This window comes from Ovis canadensis, chromosome 5, assembly GCF_042477335.2.
Source record: "Ovis canadensis isolate MfBH-ARS-UI-01 breed Bighorn chromosome 5, ARS-UI_OviCan_v2, whole genome shotgun sequence".
NCBI classification, from domain to species: Eukaryota; Metazoa; Chordata; class Mammalia; order Artiodactyla; family Bovidae; genus Ovis; species Ovis canadensis.
In genome coordinates, this window is record NC_091249.1 from 74,154,204 (window position 1) to 74,171,561 (window position 17,358).

Here is a 17,358-nt window from a genome sequence, read left to right on the forward strand (position 1 = left end):
CAGGATTGGTCCACATGCCACTTGCTCTTGAAATCGTGAAAATGGAAGCTAACACTTGACTTCTGTTCTCATTTCAAGTTGATCTGGCCTGAGTTCCCAGCCTGCTGAGGCCCAGCATGAGCCACCCTCTCCAAAGGGTGTCAGAAACTCCGAAGAGGAAGCAGATCCTGCCAGCCTGCGTGCTCGAGGTCACTGGATAGAGTGGCATGGTCTCCTTCCCCTTCTCCCAGGCTGGGTAGCTGACAGTGGTAAAATAGCTCAGTGTATACCCTCTCCTGATCCTGCTGCAGCTCCCAGCAGCCTGGCCCAGAGGCCTCACAGGCCCTGAGTCCAAGGCATGCAGGAGAGCGGCGTGGCTTAGGTGAGCACTGGACGAGGTGGCAGCAGCAGGGCCCAACCAGGCTCCGCCTCTGCCCCTGACTCATGTGTGACACAAAATGCCACTTCCTCTCTGTGGTTCCCCATGTGGCTCTGTCCCCCTCCCTCTGGGTAGCTTCCAGAAATCACAGCATTTCAGAGTGAGAGAGCAGAGACTCAGAGGCTCAGCCTGGATGGCTTCTTGGGGAAACAGGCCCAAGTGGACCAAGGACCTGGCCACAGCTATGCTGTGATACTTTGTGTTGGATGATGCCTTCTCATCCAACAAGGAACAGACTCTATCCCGCTTCCCCATGGCTACTCAAAATTGGGATGGATGCTATGGGAGAAATAGGGCCATTATCCCCAAGACTTGCCCGTCTCTAGTTAGGGCCCTGAATAGATCTTATATGCACGATAAAATGATTCATTAACACCTGACTCCACCAGACTGTGAGCTGCCTATCTCTGCCCGCTATCCTCCCGGAACATAGTAGGGGATCAAATATTCCTTGGACAATAGGAATAAGTAGGAGACAAACTAAAGTGCCCACATAATACTGGCGGCTACTCCCCATAGCACGAGCGGGAAGGTGAAGCCCACACAGCCACCCAACCCTGAGCTGACTTTGGGAATAGACACAGGGCCCCACCTCCCAGTCCCGGCCTTTGCCAGGATACTACCTGCGGATGTATTTCTTTTCCGAGTGGATGTTCTTGTAGCCGGTGCCTGCCTCGGGATCCTGGCCTGGACTCAGGCTGGGTCCCAGCATGGCCTCAGCCTTCCTTCGCAGAAAGTTGAGCAAGTCACCATAGCAACAATACTCCGTGATGACAAGGACAGGGCCTAGAGCAGCCACAAGAGTGGGGTCAGTGCACCCTTAATCCACCACCCCACCTGGACAAGAATGTGGGGAAAGGGCAATAAGAACCTGGGCTGTGACTCTGTCACAGGTTCTTATCCTGCTTGTCTGTAAGCAGCCCTCCATGCTTTCTGGGCCTCAGTGACCACATCTGTCTAGAGCAGAGGGCCCTCCAAAAAACTAGCTGAAGAATTCTTTCTTCAAAGGAAAACTAAGGCAGTTCCATATAAGTCACAGTTGCTATAGGAGAAGAGAATGGGGTGGGCTGAATCCCAGTGGATCCTGGGACACTTCTATGGGCCCTGCAGTGAGTGCCCAGCCTCTTTGAGTCGGGGCTTAAAGTTAGGTTTGAAGGGCCTCACTCCAGACCCACAGCATCAGACTCCCTGGAGTGGGGCCCAGAGATCTGCATTCTTTGCTCCTTTTCCAGGTGACTCTGATGTCCCCACATGTCTGAGAGCCACTGGTCAGAGCTCCCAGAACTGCCTGTCATCCACAAGCAGCTTCTGACCAGTCCAGGCGTCTGGCCTAGGAATTCAAGGGGTGCCCAGACAGGGATCCTACCTTCACTTTGTGGGGATGGGAAGGGGAAGATGGATGGCGTGAGGCCCTGGGGCCCTCAGACACTCCAGATCGTGGCCCCGCCATGCCTGCCAGGGCCCCTCACCTCCGTGGGTACAGGCTCCCAGGAGGTTGACTATGTTCTCGTGCTGGCCCAGGTGGCTCATGATCTTCAGCTCTGACATGAGGGCTTCCTTCTCGTCAGCGTGCGCCGTGGCTGGGAGGTGGGGCCACAGAGAAAGGGCAGGACGTGGAGGGCCACACACAGGAGACACGGAGCAAAGCAGGGGGCACCCGGAGCACCCACGGTAATCAGAAGCCGAAAGAGGCAGAGTCAGTGGCATTCAGATGAGAGTTGGGGGAGAGAGGAGAGGTGGCGTGTCACTGAACTGGTTTGGGCCAAGCTGGGGCCCAGCCAGAGCCCAGGGCGGCCTCTCATCCCAGCCCCTTTGGGGTTCAGTCAGAAGCCCTTCCACACCCAGGATAAGAGAGAGCCTGGAGCTCACAAAGGAAACAGAGCGGCTTCACGCCCGATCCCAGGCTCTGACAGGCCGAAAATGCGGGCGATGCCCCGTGACCACAGGACAGACCGTCCCGGTGGTGTCCGCCGCCTCCTACCCGCTCCCCCACCCCCGAGCCCTCCTGCACTCACACTTCAGCATCTTCACAGCCACCTTCAGGACAGCATCTTCCTTGCCCAGACCAAAAGCCGTGGCCTCTACCACCTTCCCAAAGGCTCCGGCTCCGAGGGTCTTACCTGGCACACACACACACACAGCCTTCTCAGGTCCTGGGGCGCCAGAGGGCCTCCCTCTAAGGGCCTGCAGGCTCCCCGCCACCCACTCCGGCCCTGTGACAGGAGGGCGTGGGGGGTGCAGAGACCCCGGCTCACCAAACTGCAGGTTGTTCCGGGGGAACTCCCACTTCTCATTGTAGGGCAGCTGGGTGGGGTCGATGAAGGTGTAGCTGTTGCCTTCATAGCTCTCGATGATCTTCCAGCGCACCTGGTACTTGGGCTTCTGTAGGGGGCGGGGGCGGGGCAGGGGAGGAAGGTCAGCCGGGCCTGCCAGGGGGGTCTGGGACATCATCCCGACCCAGGAGGACAGGGGCTGGGCGGTCCCACCGCACAGCGCAAGGAGGTGGGTGTGTGGCCCGCAGTTTGGCGACAGGGGCCATGCCACCCCACGCCTATGGTACCAAGAGCCCAGTCCTTGTCTGGCTTGGCCTTACCAAGGGACCATCCATTCGCCAGGCCTCAGTTTCCCTAGCTGTATATTGGAAGATTTAGGACCATGTCTGAGGGTCTTGACAGCTCTGATAATTTGGTAATTCCTGAGCTAGGAGGGAGGGTGAAACTATAGGTCGGTTCACACATCCACCCCCCCATCCAAGTATCAGCTATTTTATTTTCACTTGTGGTGAGATACGTATAACGAAATTCACCAAGTCAACCATTTCTCAGTATACCGCTCGGTGGTGGTACGTACATTCACGCTGTTGCGCAACAAATCTCCAGAACTCTCTCCATCTTGAAAAGCTGAAACTGCCTTCACTAAACAACAGCTCCCCATTCCCACCTTCCACTCATCTCGTGCATCTGACCGTCCCAGGTACCTGATTTAATTGGAATCATGCAGAATCTGTCCCTTTGTGACTGTCTCGTCTCACTCAGCATGACGTCTTCAAGGTTCACCTATGTGGTTGCCTATATCAACATTGCCTCCCCTTTTAAGGCTGGGTATTACTCCCATCTAAATATTTCACTGAGCACATATTTGTTTCAGGCATCAATGATTCAGAGTTGAACAAAACAGAGTTCCTGTCCCCTGGAGTTTGTATTCTAGTGGCTAAGACAGGCATTCCACTCAAATACATACATACATAGGACTACAAATACAAAGTGTAGAAAAAAATAGATTTTCAGATGGCTCGATGGAGACAATACAGCAGGGCGAGAGGACAGAGGGAGCTGGGGACATTGGAAGACAAGTCAGGGAGGGCCCCCGGGGAGGTGAGAGGGTGCCGGCCAGGGGAGCAGTGGGGGGACAGGGGTGTGGAGGTGAGAGGGTGCTGGCCAGGGGGGCAGCGGGGGCCCCCGGGGAGGTGAGAGGGTGCCGGCCAGGGGGGCAGCGGGGGGACAGGGGTGTGGAGGTGAGAGGGTGCCGGCCAGGGGAGCAGTGGGGGGACAGGGGTGTGGAGGTGAGAGGGTGCTGGCCAGGGGGGCAGCGGGGGCCCCCGGGGAGGTGAGAGGGTGCCGGCCAGGGGGGCAGCGGGGGGACAGGGGTGTGGAGGTGAGAGGGTGCCGGCCAGGGGGGCAGCGGGGGGACAGGGGTGTGGAGGTGAGAGGGTGCTGGCCAGGGGGGCAGCGGGGGCCCCCGGGGAGGTGAGAGGGTGCCGGCCAGGGGAGCAGTGGGGGCCCCCGGGGAGGTGAGAGGGTGCCGGCCAGGGGGGCAGCGGGGGCCCCGGGGAGGTGAGAGGGTGCCGGCCAGGGGAGCAGTGGGGGGACAGGGGTGTGGAGGTGCTAAAGGCTCTGGAGAGGCTGAGGGACTGGAGGTGCCACGTGGCTGGAGGCGAGCGGGCACAGTTCTGAAGGCAGGAAAGTCTTGAGGGCAGCCAGTCACTGAGTGAATTCTCTCCATGCCAGGAGAAACCTCCTAGGCTTGATGCAGATGAGTGATGCGTCAGACTTTACAAAGTTAAAGGACAGATGGAGAGAGACCCCGCACACACAACAGTGAGCAGCTGGCGCACCCACTCAGGCTCTCCATGCTGCTCCAACCAGCCGGCCGGTGGCAGAGCCTGAACTTCGGGGAAGTGGCTGCCGCTCTCGTTCCTGCCCAGGGTGGCAGCTGCATGGGGGCATGATGCCAGGGGGTGCCCACGAGAAGTGCTGATGGAAGACAGAGTTTAGGTGGAAAGTGGAAGCTGGGGTGGAGCGTTGGAGAACACCGAGGTCAGCAGTCCAACTCTCTTTCCGGTCACTCGTGGGGCATGGAGGCCAGCTGGGCTGTGTTGTTTAGCAGCTGGGCTCCTCCATGGGGCACCCTCCTCGAGGTGGGGGGAGCTCAAGTGGGTGCTGGGAGGAGGGCGGCCTGTGACTGAAGCCTCCTAGGTAGCCATCAGGAAGAACGTCCAGACGGTAGTTTGGAGGGAGAGATTGCAGTTAGACCTAAGGAAGAACTTCCAGGTTCTGATTCAGAACGAGAGACTACAGGCAAATGTCAGGATGGCCATGGTAGAGTTATAGCGGATAGTCTGAAATGGAACAGGAGGATTTCCTGAGTGTCAGAGGATTCAAGCCCTGCCTGTGGCTGCCTTTCCAACTCAAAGGACAGAAACAGCACCAGGAAGGATTCCTTTTCCTCTCCTGGCCACTTCCATCTCCAGCAGCCACTGCGGTGAAGCTATCTTTTCCTCCTTGCCACTTCTCCTTCCTCTGGCCCTGCAGCTGGGCCTGAGTCAGCCCCCTCCCCACTCCACCCCCAGCCGGGCAGAGGAGAGTGGGGAAGGGGAGGGCAATCAAGGCAAGCGAGGTTGTCTGGCTGGGACTTCAGCCTCTGAATCCCAGACCTGATTGCTGGAGGAAGACACCATTCTCTCCCGCCTGTCTCAGGCGCCCCCACCCCTCTTCTTGGAAGGCGGCCTCCAGTTCTGCCCAGCCTCTGCCACGCCTACACATGGCTCCTCCTGCGGAGCTCCTGGGAGCTCCTGCCCAGAGGGGTCTCTCCTCTGGGTGGCCTCGGAACAGAATGCTGGCAGTGCGTGCCTGCTGAGCACTTCCTGTGAGTGGGCGCTGGGCTCCACACTCAACGTGCGTCATCTCACTTATTCCTTGTAACGGGCCCCAGCCACTTCCCCTTGCCGACCGAGGTGGGCAAGGAATCATCAAAGTCCCTACAACTCCCCATGCAGGCCTGCTGTCTCAGTGGGAGGATGCTTTCTGTCTCGGGAAGGGGAAGATCTGAACAGTTCTCACCAGAAATCTTAGGGACCCTCCTGTGCATTCCCTTTATGCGCCTCATTCCCGAGAATTCCAGCCTCCCCACTGCCCCTCCCACCATCCGCTTTGCTCCTCCCTGTCACTGTCATCCTTTCTTCCGCACGTCCCTCCTGCTTCTAGCCTGCTGACTCCTGCCCTTTTCTCTTCCCCCTCAGCCCCCCTTGTGGTCTTTCTGGGGGCCAGAGAGGTGATGACTCAGCCCTGGGACAGAAGCAACCCTTCCCCCAATTGGGGCCACCCTCCCCTCAGGCCTGGCTAGTAAGGACAAGCCAGGCTGGCTCCCCAGGAAGGGGCGAGGCTCAGAACCCCAAGGGGCAAAGCAAAGACACTTGGGCTGTAAGCCCTCAGGCATGGCCATCACATCAGGGTTTGGCCATCTTGACCCCTGGGATGCCTTCCTTCTCTTGTTCTCGGGTGGGCTCAGGGGCCAGTTCAATCTCCTAAATGGGATAAGAGGTGCCTGGGAGTACACATTCCAAAAATGGTCCCTTGAAGAGAAGGTAGAGTGTCCCCAAACAACAACTGACCAAGGGGGCCGGGCAGTCCAAGGCAGAAAGGGCTGGAGGGGGAACTGGGCCCTTCTCTGGAATCTCGGCAGGGCTGGGGAGGCAGCTCAGTGGGGCACAGGGAGGCAGGTTTCAGCTCCATATAAGGAAGAACTTTGCAACAGAGCTGCTCAGAGAAGGAACGGGAGGCCCCGAGAGTGACTAAAGTCCTGTCCCCCTGGAGGTGGGCGAGCAGTGCCCGACAACCACTTTGGGCGTGTAGTCTAGGAGATGCCCAACCTCAGACAGCCCTCCAATCCCAAAATGCGTGAGCAAACTTCGGTTCCCCAGCCAACTTCCTCCTGGGCCCGGCGTGTTCAGCATCCATTCTGAGCGCTGTCCAAGCCCAGGATCTTGCTGAGTGGCCTGCAGCCTGCAGCCTGCAGCCTGCAGTCTGCCAGTCAAGGTCGCATGGCCAGCGTCAGAGGTGGACCCAGATCCCTGAAGACTTGGCCTGGGGCCCCGGATTCTGGAGGCTGCGCTCAGCTGCGCCCTCATGCTGGGTGTTGATACATACCGAGCACCCTGTGCGCCTCTGGGCACCCTCAACATAGCATCCACCTCTGCTTACACTAAAACCCCCAAGGCAGGTGCGGGGAAGGAGAGGCAGCAAGGGGCTCACAGGTGTGCTATTCGTTTGTAACTCACTTCATTCTCTTGTTCACATCTCCTGAACCTTCAGGATGGGGTCCAGACATCCAACGTGCCCCTTCCAGGCATCAGTATTTCCAGTGCTCCCCGTGGTCTTCCCCACTCTGTGTACACTGCCCTCTCCCCAGAGACACCCTTGCCCTGAATCTCCTCTTCCCCTGGCTGCCTGCCCCCTCCTCCATGGCCAGTCTCACCCATGCCAGGCCACCTCCTCCAAGCAGACTCCCTTCCCTGCCAGCCAGAAACCATCCCTCCACTTCTGGCCTCCCGCAGCCTTCTGGCCTGGCCCTGTCAGTGCCCAACCGTACTGGAAATGGTCTTTCATCTAGACAGGCAGAGCAGCTAAATGGTGGAGACCATGGGCTCTGGGGTAGGAAGCAACTAGCATTCTTGAGCAGGTCCTTCAACCTTGCTGAGCCCATTTCCTTATTGTAGAATGCTGACTGCTCTAGTCCCTGCCTCCCGATTGTCGTGAGGGTAAAATAAGATGGCTTCATGTTTTACAAAATGGTTTTGAAAATGACTGTTTCAAAACCAGCTTCTGCCACTAGCCAGCTGCAGACTAGGGCATCTGTCTCAACCTCTTGGAACCTCAGCTTCCAACTCTGTAAAATGGGGTTAGTGATACTGCTCACACACCATGGCTGCTGAGGGCAGTAAGTGAGAGGATACAGGTAACACATGTCATAAAAATGCCCCTAAAATCACTGCTCAATCACTGATTGAGCCCTCAAAGTGACAGGCAGGGTACTAAACATCAAAGTGCAATTAACATCAGACTTGATTCATAATAATATTAAATAATGAAGAGGAGGGGCTTCCCAGGTGGTGCTAGCGGTAAAGAACTCGCCTGCCAGTGGAGGAGACATAAGAGACCTGGGTTGGATCCCTAGGTTGCGAAGATGCCCTGGAGGAGGGCATGGCAACCCGCTCCAGTCTTCTTGCCTGGAGAATCCCATGACAGAGGAGCCTGGCGGGCTATAGACCGTAGCATTGCAGAGTCAGATACAACGGAAGCAACTTAGCATGCACAGTGAAGAGGATGGGGACTTCCCTTGCGGTCCAGTGGATAAGAATCCACCTTCCAATGCAGGGGACGTGGGTTCGATCCCTAGATGGGGAACTAAGATCCCACACGCCGTGGAGCAACTAAGTGTGCATATGAAACTAGTAAGCCCATGCACCTCGACTAGAGGTGCATCCAAAGAGCTGGGGTGCCGCAGCTAAGACCCGAAACAGCCAAATATACGTTTTTAAAAAATAATGAAGAGGATGATGATGGTCAGACCTTCCCTCCACTAACTCACCTGCCACCCGACAGAGACACAGGCCTGGCCCCTGGGGCCCCTCTTGTGCCCCTGGAAGCCCCAGCCGGGAGAGGATCCCCCCTCCGCCCTCTCCCCGACTCCCACGGCTGTCCTGGTAGCATCTTTCCTCTGTAATCCACGCCTTCACTTTCATGGTACCAGCCATTTCCTGCACTAGACAGTGAAGCCTACGAGAGCAGAACCCCAGAGGTTTGAGTCTTGATCACGCAGCCACTCACACTAGCATACAGCAGGCACCCACTAGAGAGCTCTCGTCGGTGAATGGCCGGCTGCCAGGTGAGTGGCTATACCGGGTGGACCCACGCAGCCTGGCGGTGCTGCCCCAGGGTCTGGCTGCCCCCGCCCTGCCCAGGCTCACCTGCTTGTACTTGTAGAAGAGCAGCAGCAGCAGCAGCAGCAGCAAGGCCATGATGGACACGCAGGCCACCAGCACCGGTGTGAAGAGGGGCTCATCGAGGGGCTGCATGGAGGCTCCTGCACGAAGGGGCGGGCCAGGGGAGTAAGCCGGCCGAAGGGGCCTTTGAGACCCTGCACCCTACTGGAACAGGCCCGTGGCCTGGAGCGCAGTAGGTGCCCCCCAAATTCTTGTTGACTGAACAAGGTGTCCTCTCAGTAGGAAGCTTGCAGACCCTCCCCCAACCAGGGGCAAGGACCCACCTCCAGCCCTGCTCACGCCTAGCTCTAAACCCTGCCCAGACTCATAGCCTCTGCAGCCGGGGGAGCCCCTCCGATCACACAACCCACCCCCTGCCTGTGTAAGAAGCCTCTGGGGCTCAGCCACGACTTGAACCCTCCCCCAATGTGGAGGCTCATTACCTACACCTCTGGCCAGCTTGGACGGAGAGACCTTCTAGAGGTTGGACTGAAATCTGCCTCCCCAGGAGGTCCCTGCAGCGTCCCCAAGTGCCCTCTGGGACCACACAGCCCTCTAAGAGTCTGAAAGCCAGGCTCATGGACCCAGGTCTCCTCTTCCCACATCAGTAGCCCCAGTTCCCTTGATGTGTTGGGAAGGACCTAATTTCTACCCCCGGGCCAGGTCAGCAGCATGAACCTGAGGCTCAGCCTCACTTCCACCTCTTATGAGGCGTGAGAGCAAACCTGTGGCTACTCCCGAAGCCTCGGGTCCATCATGGCCCAGGAGGGAAGGCAAACTGTACTGAAGCGACTTCCTGGGGTTGGGCGAGTGCACTGAAATAATGTCTGCAAGGGGCTTAGCATGATGCCTGGCGCAGCGTAAGCCAAGATGTTGGCTTTCTTATTTGTAACATAGGCCCACCAGCTTGAGACACAGCCGCCAGGGTAGCGCATGTGAATTTGGGACTCCAAGGCGAGGGCACCAGGAGCCCCTTGGAGCCAGGAGGAGGCCCCAGTCTGTCCTCTCTGGGCCTGGCACACAGTGGGTGCCAAACCTGCTTTTCAGAGGCCTGAGGGTGCTGTGGCCCTGTACAGTCTTGGGCCACTCAGAATCAAAGAACTGACCCACATGCAGCCTCTGTGCAGTGCAGAGAGGGATGAGTCTTCCTCAGACGATGCTGCTGCGGCAGGTGCCGCCCACCCGCACCGCACAGCGGCCGCGGGTGGATAGGACTGTGTCTCTGATGGAAGGGAGTCTGGGAGGGATGGGAAAGGCCGGGGAGGCTGGCCCTGGGTTGGGGGCGGGGACTGTGTTCATTAGTCGCCTGTCCCCATCACCAGACTCTAACCCCGGGGGAGGCCCTGCTCCCCTGTGAGTCTCAAATACACACCTGTGAACTAATGAGTCAGCTCAAGCGCAGCAGCAAGAGCAGAGGGGCCAGATTAGGCTGCCGCCGCTTCAGGCTGCTGTCTAGATCTCTGCTTCCCCTCTGCCCTTCTCCCCCTCCTACTTCCAGCCCTCTGGGTTCTAGACTGCCCATCTTGCCGCCTTTGGTCACGAGGGGCCTAGAGTCGCGCATGGAAAGCTAGACTCGGTACGGCTGGGATCCGCTCAGCGCTGAAACTCTGGCCCTTGGCTCCCAGGAGTGGGTGGGGGTAGTTCCCCAGGCACCCTCCTGTCACAGCCTGGAGCAGGGGTCCAAGGCTCACCTACAGAGATGGGCCCCAAGGCCCCAGAGGTGTTCCCCATGCTGTTCTGGGCCCTGCACTCGTACGTCCTGTTGTGTTCCAAGGTCCCAGGGGTCAGCAGGCTCTGGACGGTCACCTTGTGGAAGGGCTCCTGGCGCAGGATGTCAGGGTTCAGCTCCTCCAGGACCAGCACGTGGGTCTTATCACATCTGGGAAGCACAGAATGTGGTCAGAGCTTTGGGGTGCCCAGCCCGAGCCCAGGTGAGGAGGGAAGTCACTTACCTGTTGGTGTGGCTGCTGCACTGCACCCACGTCACATTGGGCTGGGGGTACCCTGAGGCTTCACAGAGCAGGGCTTTGGAGCCATTGATGAGGGTCCACATGACTTCTACCTCCGGGGGGTCTGAGGTAGAGAGGGCCTGAGTCTCCTCGCCTGACCGCCCATCCTGAGCCTTCTCTGCCCCAGCCCAACCTCCCCCAGCTCGTCTATCTCAGCCGCCCCAGGGACCTTCTGTCCCCAAGCCCTTCTACTCACATAGAAGGGTGAGTTCAAAGGTCAGGGTATCTTCGCCTCTGGCGTTTCTAGCCTGGAACGAGTAGAGGCCGGCCTCGGAGGGCTTCAGGCGAGGCAGGGTGAGCTTGGAGGTGTATCTGTGTGGGAGGAGCAGGCCATCTGGGGTGAGGACAGAGGGTTCCGACAACCACCTTAGAGCGGGTGGTTTTATTTTTGGTCAAGGGTCTGGGGCACGAAGGCCTTGGCTGAGCCAGGTACCCAGGCTGGGTCCACTGAGACATGGAAAAACCACCAACCCGATTTCCTTAATTGCCGCTCTCATCCGCAAAGCACTTTGGTTCTGAGGTTTAGTGGAGGCGGTGTCTGTACAGTGCCAATGCTGGGAGGCACCTCACAAGCCTCACTGAATGTATCTACTTTCACCACCATCATTGGGCTAAACAGTCCTCACTGAAAACACCAGTACCTGATCAGCTTCTATCCCCAAAGTGCCAGCCCTGCCAGGAGGGGCTTTGAAAGGGACGGGAGGCAGGATGCAGCCAGGGGGCTCCAGAGACCAGGGCTCCAGTCCTAGTATTGCCACTTCCCAGCTGTGGGACCTTAGGCAGGGATACTTAACCTTTCTGTTCCTTTGCTTCTTTTTCTGTGAGCGTGAGGGATCTGTATTCAGAGAGCCTGACTCATTGCAGACACTTGCCCCTTCACTGGAAAATATCTGCAGCCATTACTAGACTAAAACCCATGGTGTTTACTCAGCCAGTTCGTCGGCATAGAGAACCCCTCTACCTGTGTCAGTTCTTGAGATAACTAATGCCTGCTTCTTAAATGGAAGACTCTTCGCAGGAGTCCAAATCACCGTGAACACACCTACCACGTGGGCTCAGTTTGGTGCCCTGCGCTGAAAGGCCCCAGATTACCGAGTTCAAGGGCACCTCTCTGGTTCCTTTCCACAGTGTCCCTATTGCTGACAGACCCCTGAAACATATCCATGGATCAGCGCCCTACCAGGTGTCTGCAGACTCCAGTTCAGAACTTCTCCTTTAGACAAGAGGGAGCTAGAAATCCTGGCTGGCAAGGACAAGAAAGGAACTAGGAAGAAGAAGACGAGGACAAGGGAACGTCTTTGTTGATTCTGTTGATCAACAAACAAGAATCCAGGAATCGAAGAGGTCTGGGCTTCCAGAGCTAGAAAGAGGACTCCGGAGAGTTTGGGAGTTGGAAGATGTCTGGGGATTACCCACCGCAGAGGTGGCAAACAGGTCTCCTCTCACGAGCCAATTCTAGTAGAAACATAGCCTGAAGACACTATTGAGAAGGACTCTGAGGCTGCGCTTAGACATTGCAGGAAACGGTTCAAAACTGAATTAGGGCTGCTCATCACAGTTGCAGGAGAAGTGATTGCATGTGATTCACGTTTTTGCTGTCTTTAATGGACCTGTTCTCTCTCATTCAAATGGTGGAGGAATAGACAGGATGTGGTATGTATATACAGTGGACTGTTACTTAGCCATAAAAGGGAATGAAGCTGGGTAATTTTTAGAGATGTGGCTGGACCTAGAGGCCGTCATAGAGAGTGAAGTTAGTCAAGAAGAGAAAAATTAGTATCGTATGTTAACACATATATGTGGAATCTGAAAAAATTGGTATAGATGGTCTTATTTATAAAGCAGAAATAGAGACAGACATAGAGAACAAACATGGATATCCATGGGGGAAAAGGGAGGTGGGGTGAACTGGGAGATTGGGATTGGCATATATACGTTACTAATACTATGTATAAAATAGGTAATTAACGAGAGCTACTGTACGGCACAGGGAACTCTGCTCATTGCTCTGCAGTCATGACCTGAATGGGAAAGAAGTCCAGAAAACAGGGGATATGTGTATACATACAGATGATTCGCTTTGCTGCCCGTAGAACCTAACACCACACTGTAAAGCAGCTATGGATGGAGTGTGCGCATGCTCAGCGGTGTCTGGCTCTGTGACCCCAGGGACTGTAGCCCGCCAGTCTCCTCTGCCCATAGGATTTTCCAGGTGCGAATACTGGAGTGGGTTGCTGTTTCCTTACTCCAGGAAAAATTTTAGAAATAGAACAGGGTAGAGAAATGATTATTTTCACACTTGTTATCAGTGTTCCTCCTTAGGGAAGAAACTCTCTTGTTTAGAAACTGCCTGGTTAGGTCATTTTGGGCAGGAAAGTAAGACCCTGAGGAGAGAGTCCACAGGAGACAAAAAGACATTTCTAAAATGCTCTGCAGGACTCTGAGAGTGGAGGGTGGGGGCATGCACAGGCAGACAGACCTTTATAAGAAGAGTTTTGATCCAGCAGAGAAGAGTAGCTGGTGAGAAATTCTCAAGGGTGGATGGCCACAGGTTTTTAAAGAACTTTCGATGTATCTGTGACTGAGAGATATTAATTCCCTCTAGTCCCCCAAACCTGTGTGTGTAGCTCTAGATACCTCGAGCAATTGCCATCAGGAGTGTGACTCTGAGTGGAAATCATGGGGATGGCCTTCTGCATTTGGATTAGTCACAAAAGAGGAAAATGAATAAGCTCAGGAGACCTTGGGTGACTGTCAGAATGCGCACACCCAAGAAATGGTAGAGCTCTTGAGGGCAGTGTTTAATTTCCCAAGGATACAGCACAAAGGGTATGCTGATTTCATCTACATCTCAAACACAGATGACTGACATTGAGGCTCTACCTAGTCAAGAAAACTGAGACCTAGAAATGGGCAAGGACTCAACCCCTAGTCAAGGCTGAGACAGGACCCAAGAGTGCTGACTCTAGGTTAAAGTGTTCTCTGTCTGGCTGCCGGCCATGCAGATGGGAGCTAGTGGGTGGTACCTGTATGTGTCGCTGGTGGTTACAAAGTTGAGCTTTGGCTGGGAGCCAAAGAAGGGACCCTCATAGGTCCAGTTGAAACTTTGCAGGCTTGGGTAGGCCTCCACCTTGACTCTGAGTTCGAGCTTCTCACCCACGGCTACCTCTTGGAGGAGGTTCTGCTCGGAGGTTAAGTTCAAGTAGGCACTGTCTGGAAAGCAGAACGCACAGAAGTCTGGAGTGAGTGGGGAGAGGTCCATCTATGTGTTCATTTGGTCATCCACCCGTGCATCCAGTCTTTCAGCGGGACCCTCCCTGAGCACCTAGCTTGTGCCAGTCACACAGACCCTGCCTGCAACCAAAACTTGCCCTCTCATCTTTTTCCCACCACTCCCGCCCCTCTCAAAAGCCCCTGGCTTTAAACTCTTATCTCCAAGTTCCTGAAAGAACCTAGGCAAATTCCTAACTTCCTCGGCACCTCTACCTCGTTGTTTATGTAATAAAGAGATTAATAGAATATCTTGTTATAACTGTATAAAATGTTTTCTAGCAGCTAAAAATGCCCCCTTTTCTGGTAGTAGTTTATATTTCCCCTTTTTCTGGTAGAACTTTAATCAGTGCAACTTCCATATCCAGTTCTAAAGTGGGCATGCGACCCAGGCCAGCCACTCAGGGTAATATGTGCCCTTTGGGTCATGACTGCCATGGACTCACTCATTCCTATGGTTTCTGTTGGAACTGGAGGAAAACAGAAGCTTTCATTCCACTGGGGTTTCCAAGCTTGGTGCTGCCCCACAAGAAAAACATAGAGCCGAGGGATGGAAAACGATAGATTCTTGTCCACATCTGAACATCAAAATCCAGCTGTGCCGGAAGCTCATAACCACGTTTTGCTTTGTTTTGCTTTAGCTATAAGGCCAGTGAAATCCTCTTTTGGTGAGGTCAGTTTGACTTGATTTCTACTGCCTATACATGAAAGATTCTTGACTGGTTCCTTCTAATTAAATGTTGCATGAATTAAAAATCAAGCTGCTCTGATTGAATTGCAGGCAAAGGAAAGGTACCCCCATCCACAGATTCTCCATGCCACCCATGGATGCCTCTGAAATGCCTTCTTAAAACTCCAAGGCTTTGTAAAAATTCCCTGGACTGGATCATCTCTCAGGGCTCCTTTTCGTACTCAAGTCTACAAAATCCAAAATTCACTCTTCTACCCTGTGATGTTCCTGCTCAAAAAGCCTACTCTGATTCCCCATTACCTCCACTATTCAGCCTGGCATTCAAGGCTCTTCCCAATTAGGTCTCTCTATGCCCATCTAGCCGTGGCCCTTCTTCCTACACACATGTGCACACACAGACACGCACATGTGCACACACAGACACGCACACAATTCTCCACCCACCTTGGTGTTCTCATATCCCCAGAACACCCCACAGTAGTTCCAACCTGGGCTCTTTGCTCAAGTCATTTCCTCCACCAGGAACCCCGTATTCTTCCTTTCTTCTATTTAGATCCTTCTCATTCTCTAAGATTCCTCCAGCAGGGAGACTCCACCCATCACTCCAGGCTAAAGGACTGCTCCCTCCTCTGGGTCCGTTTTCTTTTTTAAAAACTGAGGTATAGTTGACGTATAATATTTGTTAAGTTTCAGCTATCCAATATAGTGATTCACAATTTTTAAAAATTATATTCCATTTAAAGTTGTTAAAAATGATTAACTATGTTCCCTGTGTTGTATAACACATGCTTGTAGCTCATTTATTTTATACATAAAAGTTTCTACCTCTTAATCCCCTACTGCTATATGGCCCCTCCCACCGTCCCTTTCCCCACCGGTAACGGCTAGTTTGTTCTCTGAGAGTCAGCCTTTTTTGTGTGATATTCATTAGTTTGTAGTATTTTAAAATGTTTAATTTATTTATATTTAAAGGATCTTTTCCCCCAAGTTTTACTTATCTTAACTTTTTGGCTACATCCTGCAGTGTGTGGGATCTTAGTTCCCCAACCAAAGATTGAACCCGCAGCCCCTGCATTGGAAGGAGGAATCTAAACCACTGGACCAGAAGGGAAGTCCCTTTGTGGTATTTTTAAGATTCCACATATAAGCAATGTCACATAGCACTTGTCTCTGTCTGATTTATTTCACTTGGCAGGATGCCCACTGTGGCCCTTCGAGATCGTACAGTCATTAGGCACCACATCTACACCACTTCAGGCTTCTCTCGTAGCTCAGTTGGTAGAGAATCTGCCGGCAGTGCAGGAGACCTGGGTTCGATTTCTGGTTTGGAAGACCCCCTGGAGAAGGAAATGGCAACCCACTCCAGTATTCTTGCCTAGGGAATCCCATGGACATAGGAGCCTGGCAGTTTACAGTCCATGGTGTTGCAAGAGTCAGACACAACTTAGCGATTCAGCCACCACCACCACCACCACACTACTTCATGCATCTGGTCCTCCCTTTAGGTAGCTGTCTTCTCTCTCCAAGCTTGTGAGCTTTGAGGGCAAGGCTGTTTTCTTCTCTCTTTCTTCCTTAGCCAGCCAGCCAGCCATTCATTCATCCAAACTCCAACCACTTCCCATCACCTCCACCATATCCCTCCCTAATCAAGCCACCATCACCTCTGGCTCAAACTAGTAGCAGGAATTTCCTAACAGTTTCCTGGCTTCTATCCTCGTCTCCCAATAGACAATCCTCAACAAAGCACCAGAAAGCCATATTACATCTTGCTACCCTCAAGTCACATCATGTCACTCCTTTGCTCAAACCCTCCAATTGTATCCCCTCTCTCTCAAGAAGGAAAGCCCAGGCCTCACGTTGGCCTCCCAGGACCTTCTCCTTCACCTCTGATGTCATCATGTACTACACTTCCTCTCAAGCTCCACCCACCACACTGGCTGACTTACTCCTTGCACGTGGTGAGATTGGACCCACCTTAAGAGCACTGCTTGCCCTCTGTCTGCAGCTCTCTTCTCCAAGATTCTACATGGCTTGGTCCTTCACCAACTTCGAGTCTTTGCTCAAATGTCAGTTTCCCAGTAAGTCTTCCTTGATGACCACCCAATTTTAAACTGGAAATCCTATCCAATTGTCTTTTTCATAATTTATTTTGCTTATTGCTTGTCTTCTTCCAACTAGAATACAAACTCCGTGTGGGCAGGGCATTTTCTCTCTCATTTGTAATGGGATCCCCCACATTAAAAAGGATCTAATGGGAAGAGTGAAGGAAAGCAACATCCGTTGAGTGACTGCTGTAGGTCTGCAGTACAAAACGGATAGGATTAGAATCCATAACTGGGAGACAGTTCACTGTTCTCCTCTCCTGCCTTAGCCCTCAGAGCTGCCGGCACAGAATGGGCCCACAACAGAGCTTAGGTGCTCCTGCAAGCCTGGTGTATTACTTGTTCTGTGAGGGTAACGATTCTTAGGCTCGCCCTCCCGCCTCCCCTCGGGCTCCCAGGTTAATACATGAGGTGTGGCCAAAATGAAAGCGCTCTGAACCTGTCCCCATCCTGAAGAAGCTGCCCTCTGCTCTGGATTCTCAGCCCAGTGACTGTCGCTGCCTCCTCCCCAATCACTCTGGTCATCTCGGCTCCTTTCTGCTTTGTCCCAGCAGCCACTGTCCCTCCTAGATTGTTTTGGATAACAGACTCTCTGGGGTTGCCACCAT

The 17,358-nt window shown here is 54.2% G+C and overlaps 1 protein-coding gene across 1 annotated transcript in view; it reads right to left on the reverse strand.

The window, feature by feature from the left end:
- CSF1R (colony stimulating factor 1 receptor) overlaps nucleotides 1-17,358 on the reverse strand; it is a 32,241-nt gene that overhangs the window by 4,688 nt on the left and 10,195 nt on the right. Inside the window, exons 6-14 of the mRNA XM_069592412.1 lie at nucleotides 13,714-13,900; nucleotides 10,884-10,999; nucleotides 10,631-10,751; nucleotides 10,370-10,557; nucleotides 8,664-8,779; nucleotides 2,674-2,800; nucleotides 2,434-2,538; nucleotides 1,888-1,998; nucleotides 1,042-1,204 (exon numbers count right to left, since the gene is read on the reverse strand). Coding sequence (XP_069448513.1) covers nucleotides 1,042-1,204; nucleotides 1,888-1,998; nucleotides 2,434-2,538; nucleotides 2,674-2,800; nucleotides 8,664-8,779; nucleotides 10,370-10,557; nucleotides 10,631-10,751; nucleotides 10,884-10,999; nucleotides 13,714-13,900 — 1,234 coding nt within the window. The remainder of the gene's footprint in view (nucleotides 1-1,041; nucleotides 1,205-1,887; nucleotides 1,999-2,433; nucleotides 2,539-2,673; nucleotides 2,801-8,663; nucleotides 8,780-10,369; nucleotides 10,558-10,630; nucleotides 10,752-10,883; nucleotides 11,000-13,713; nucleotides 13,901-17,358) is intronic.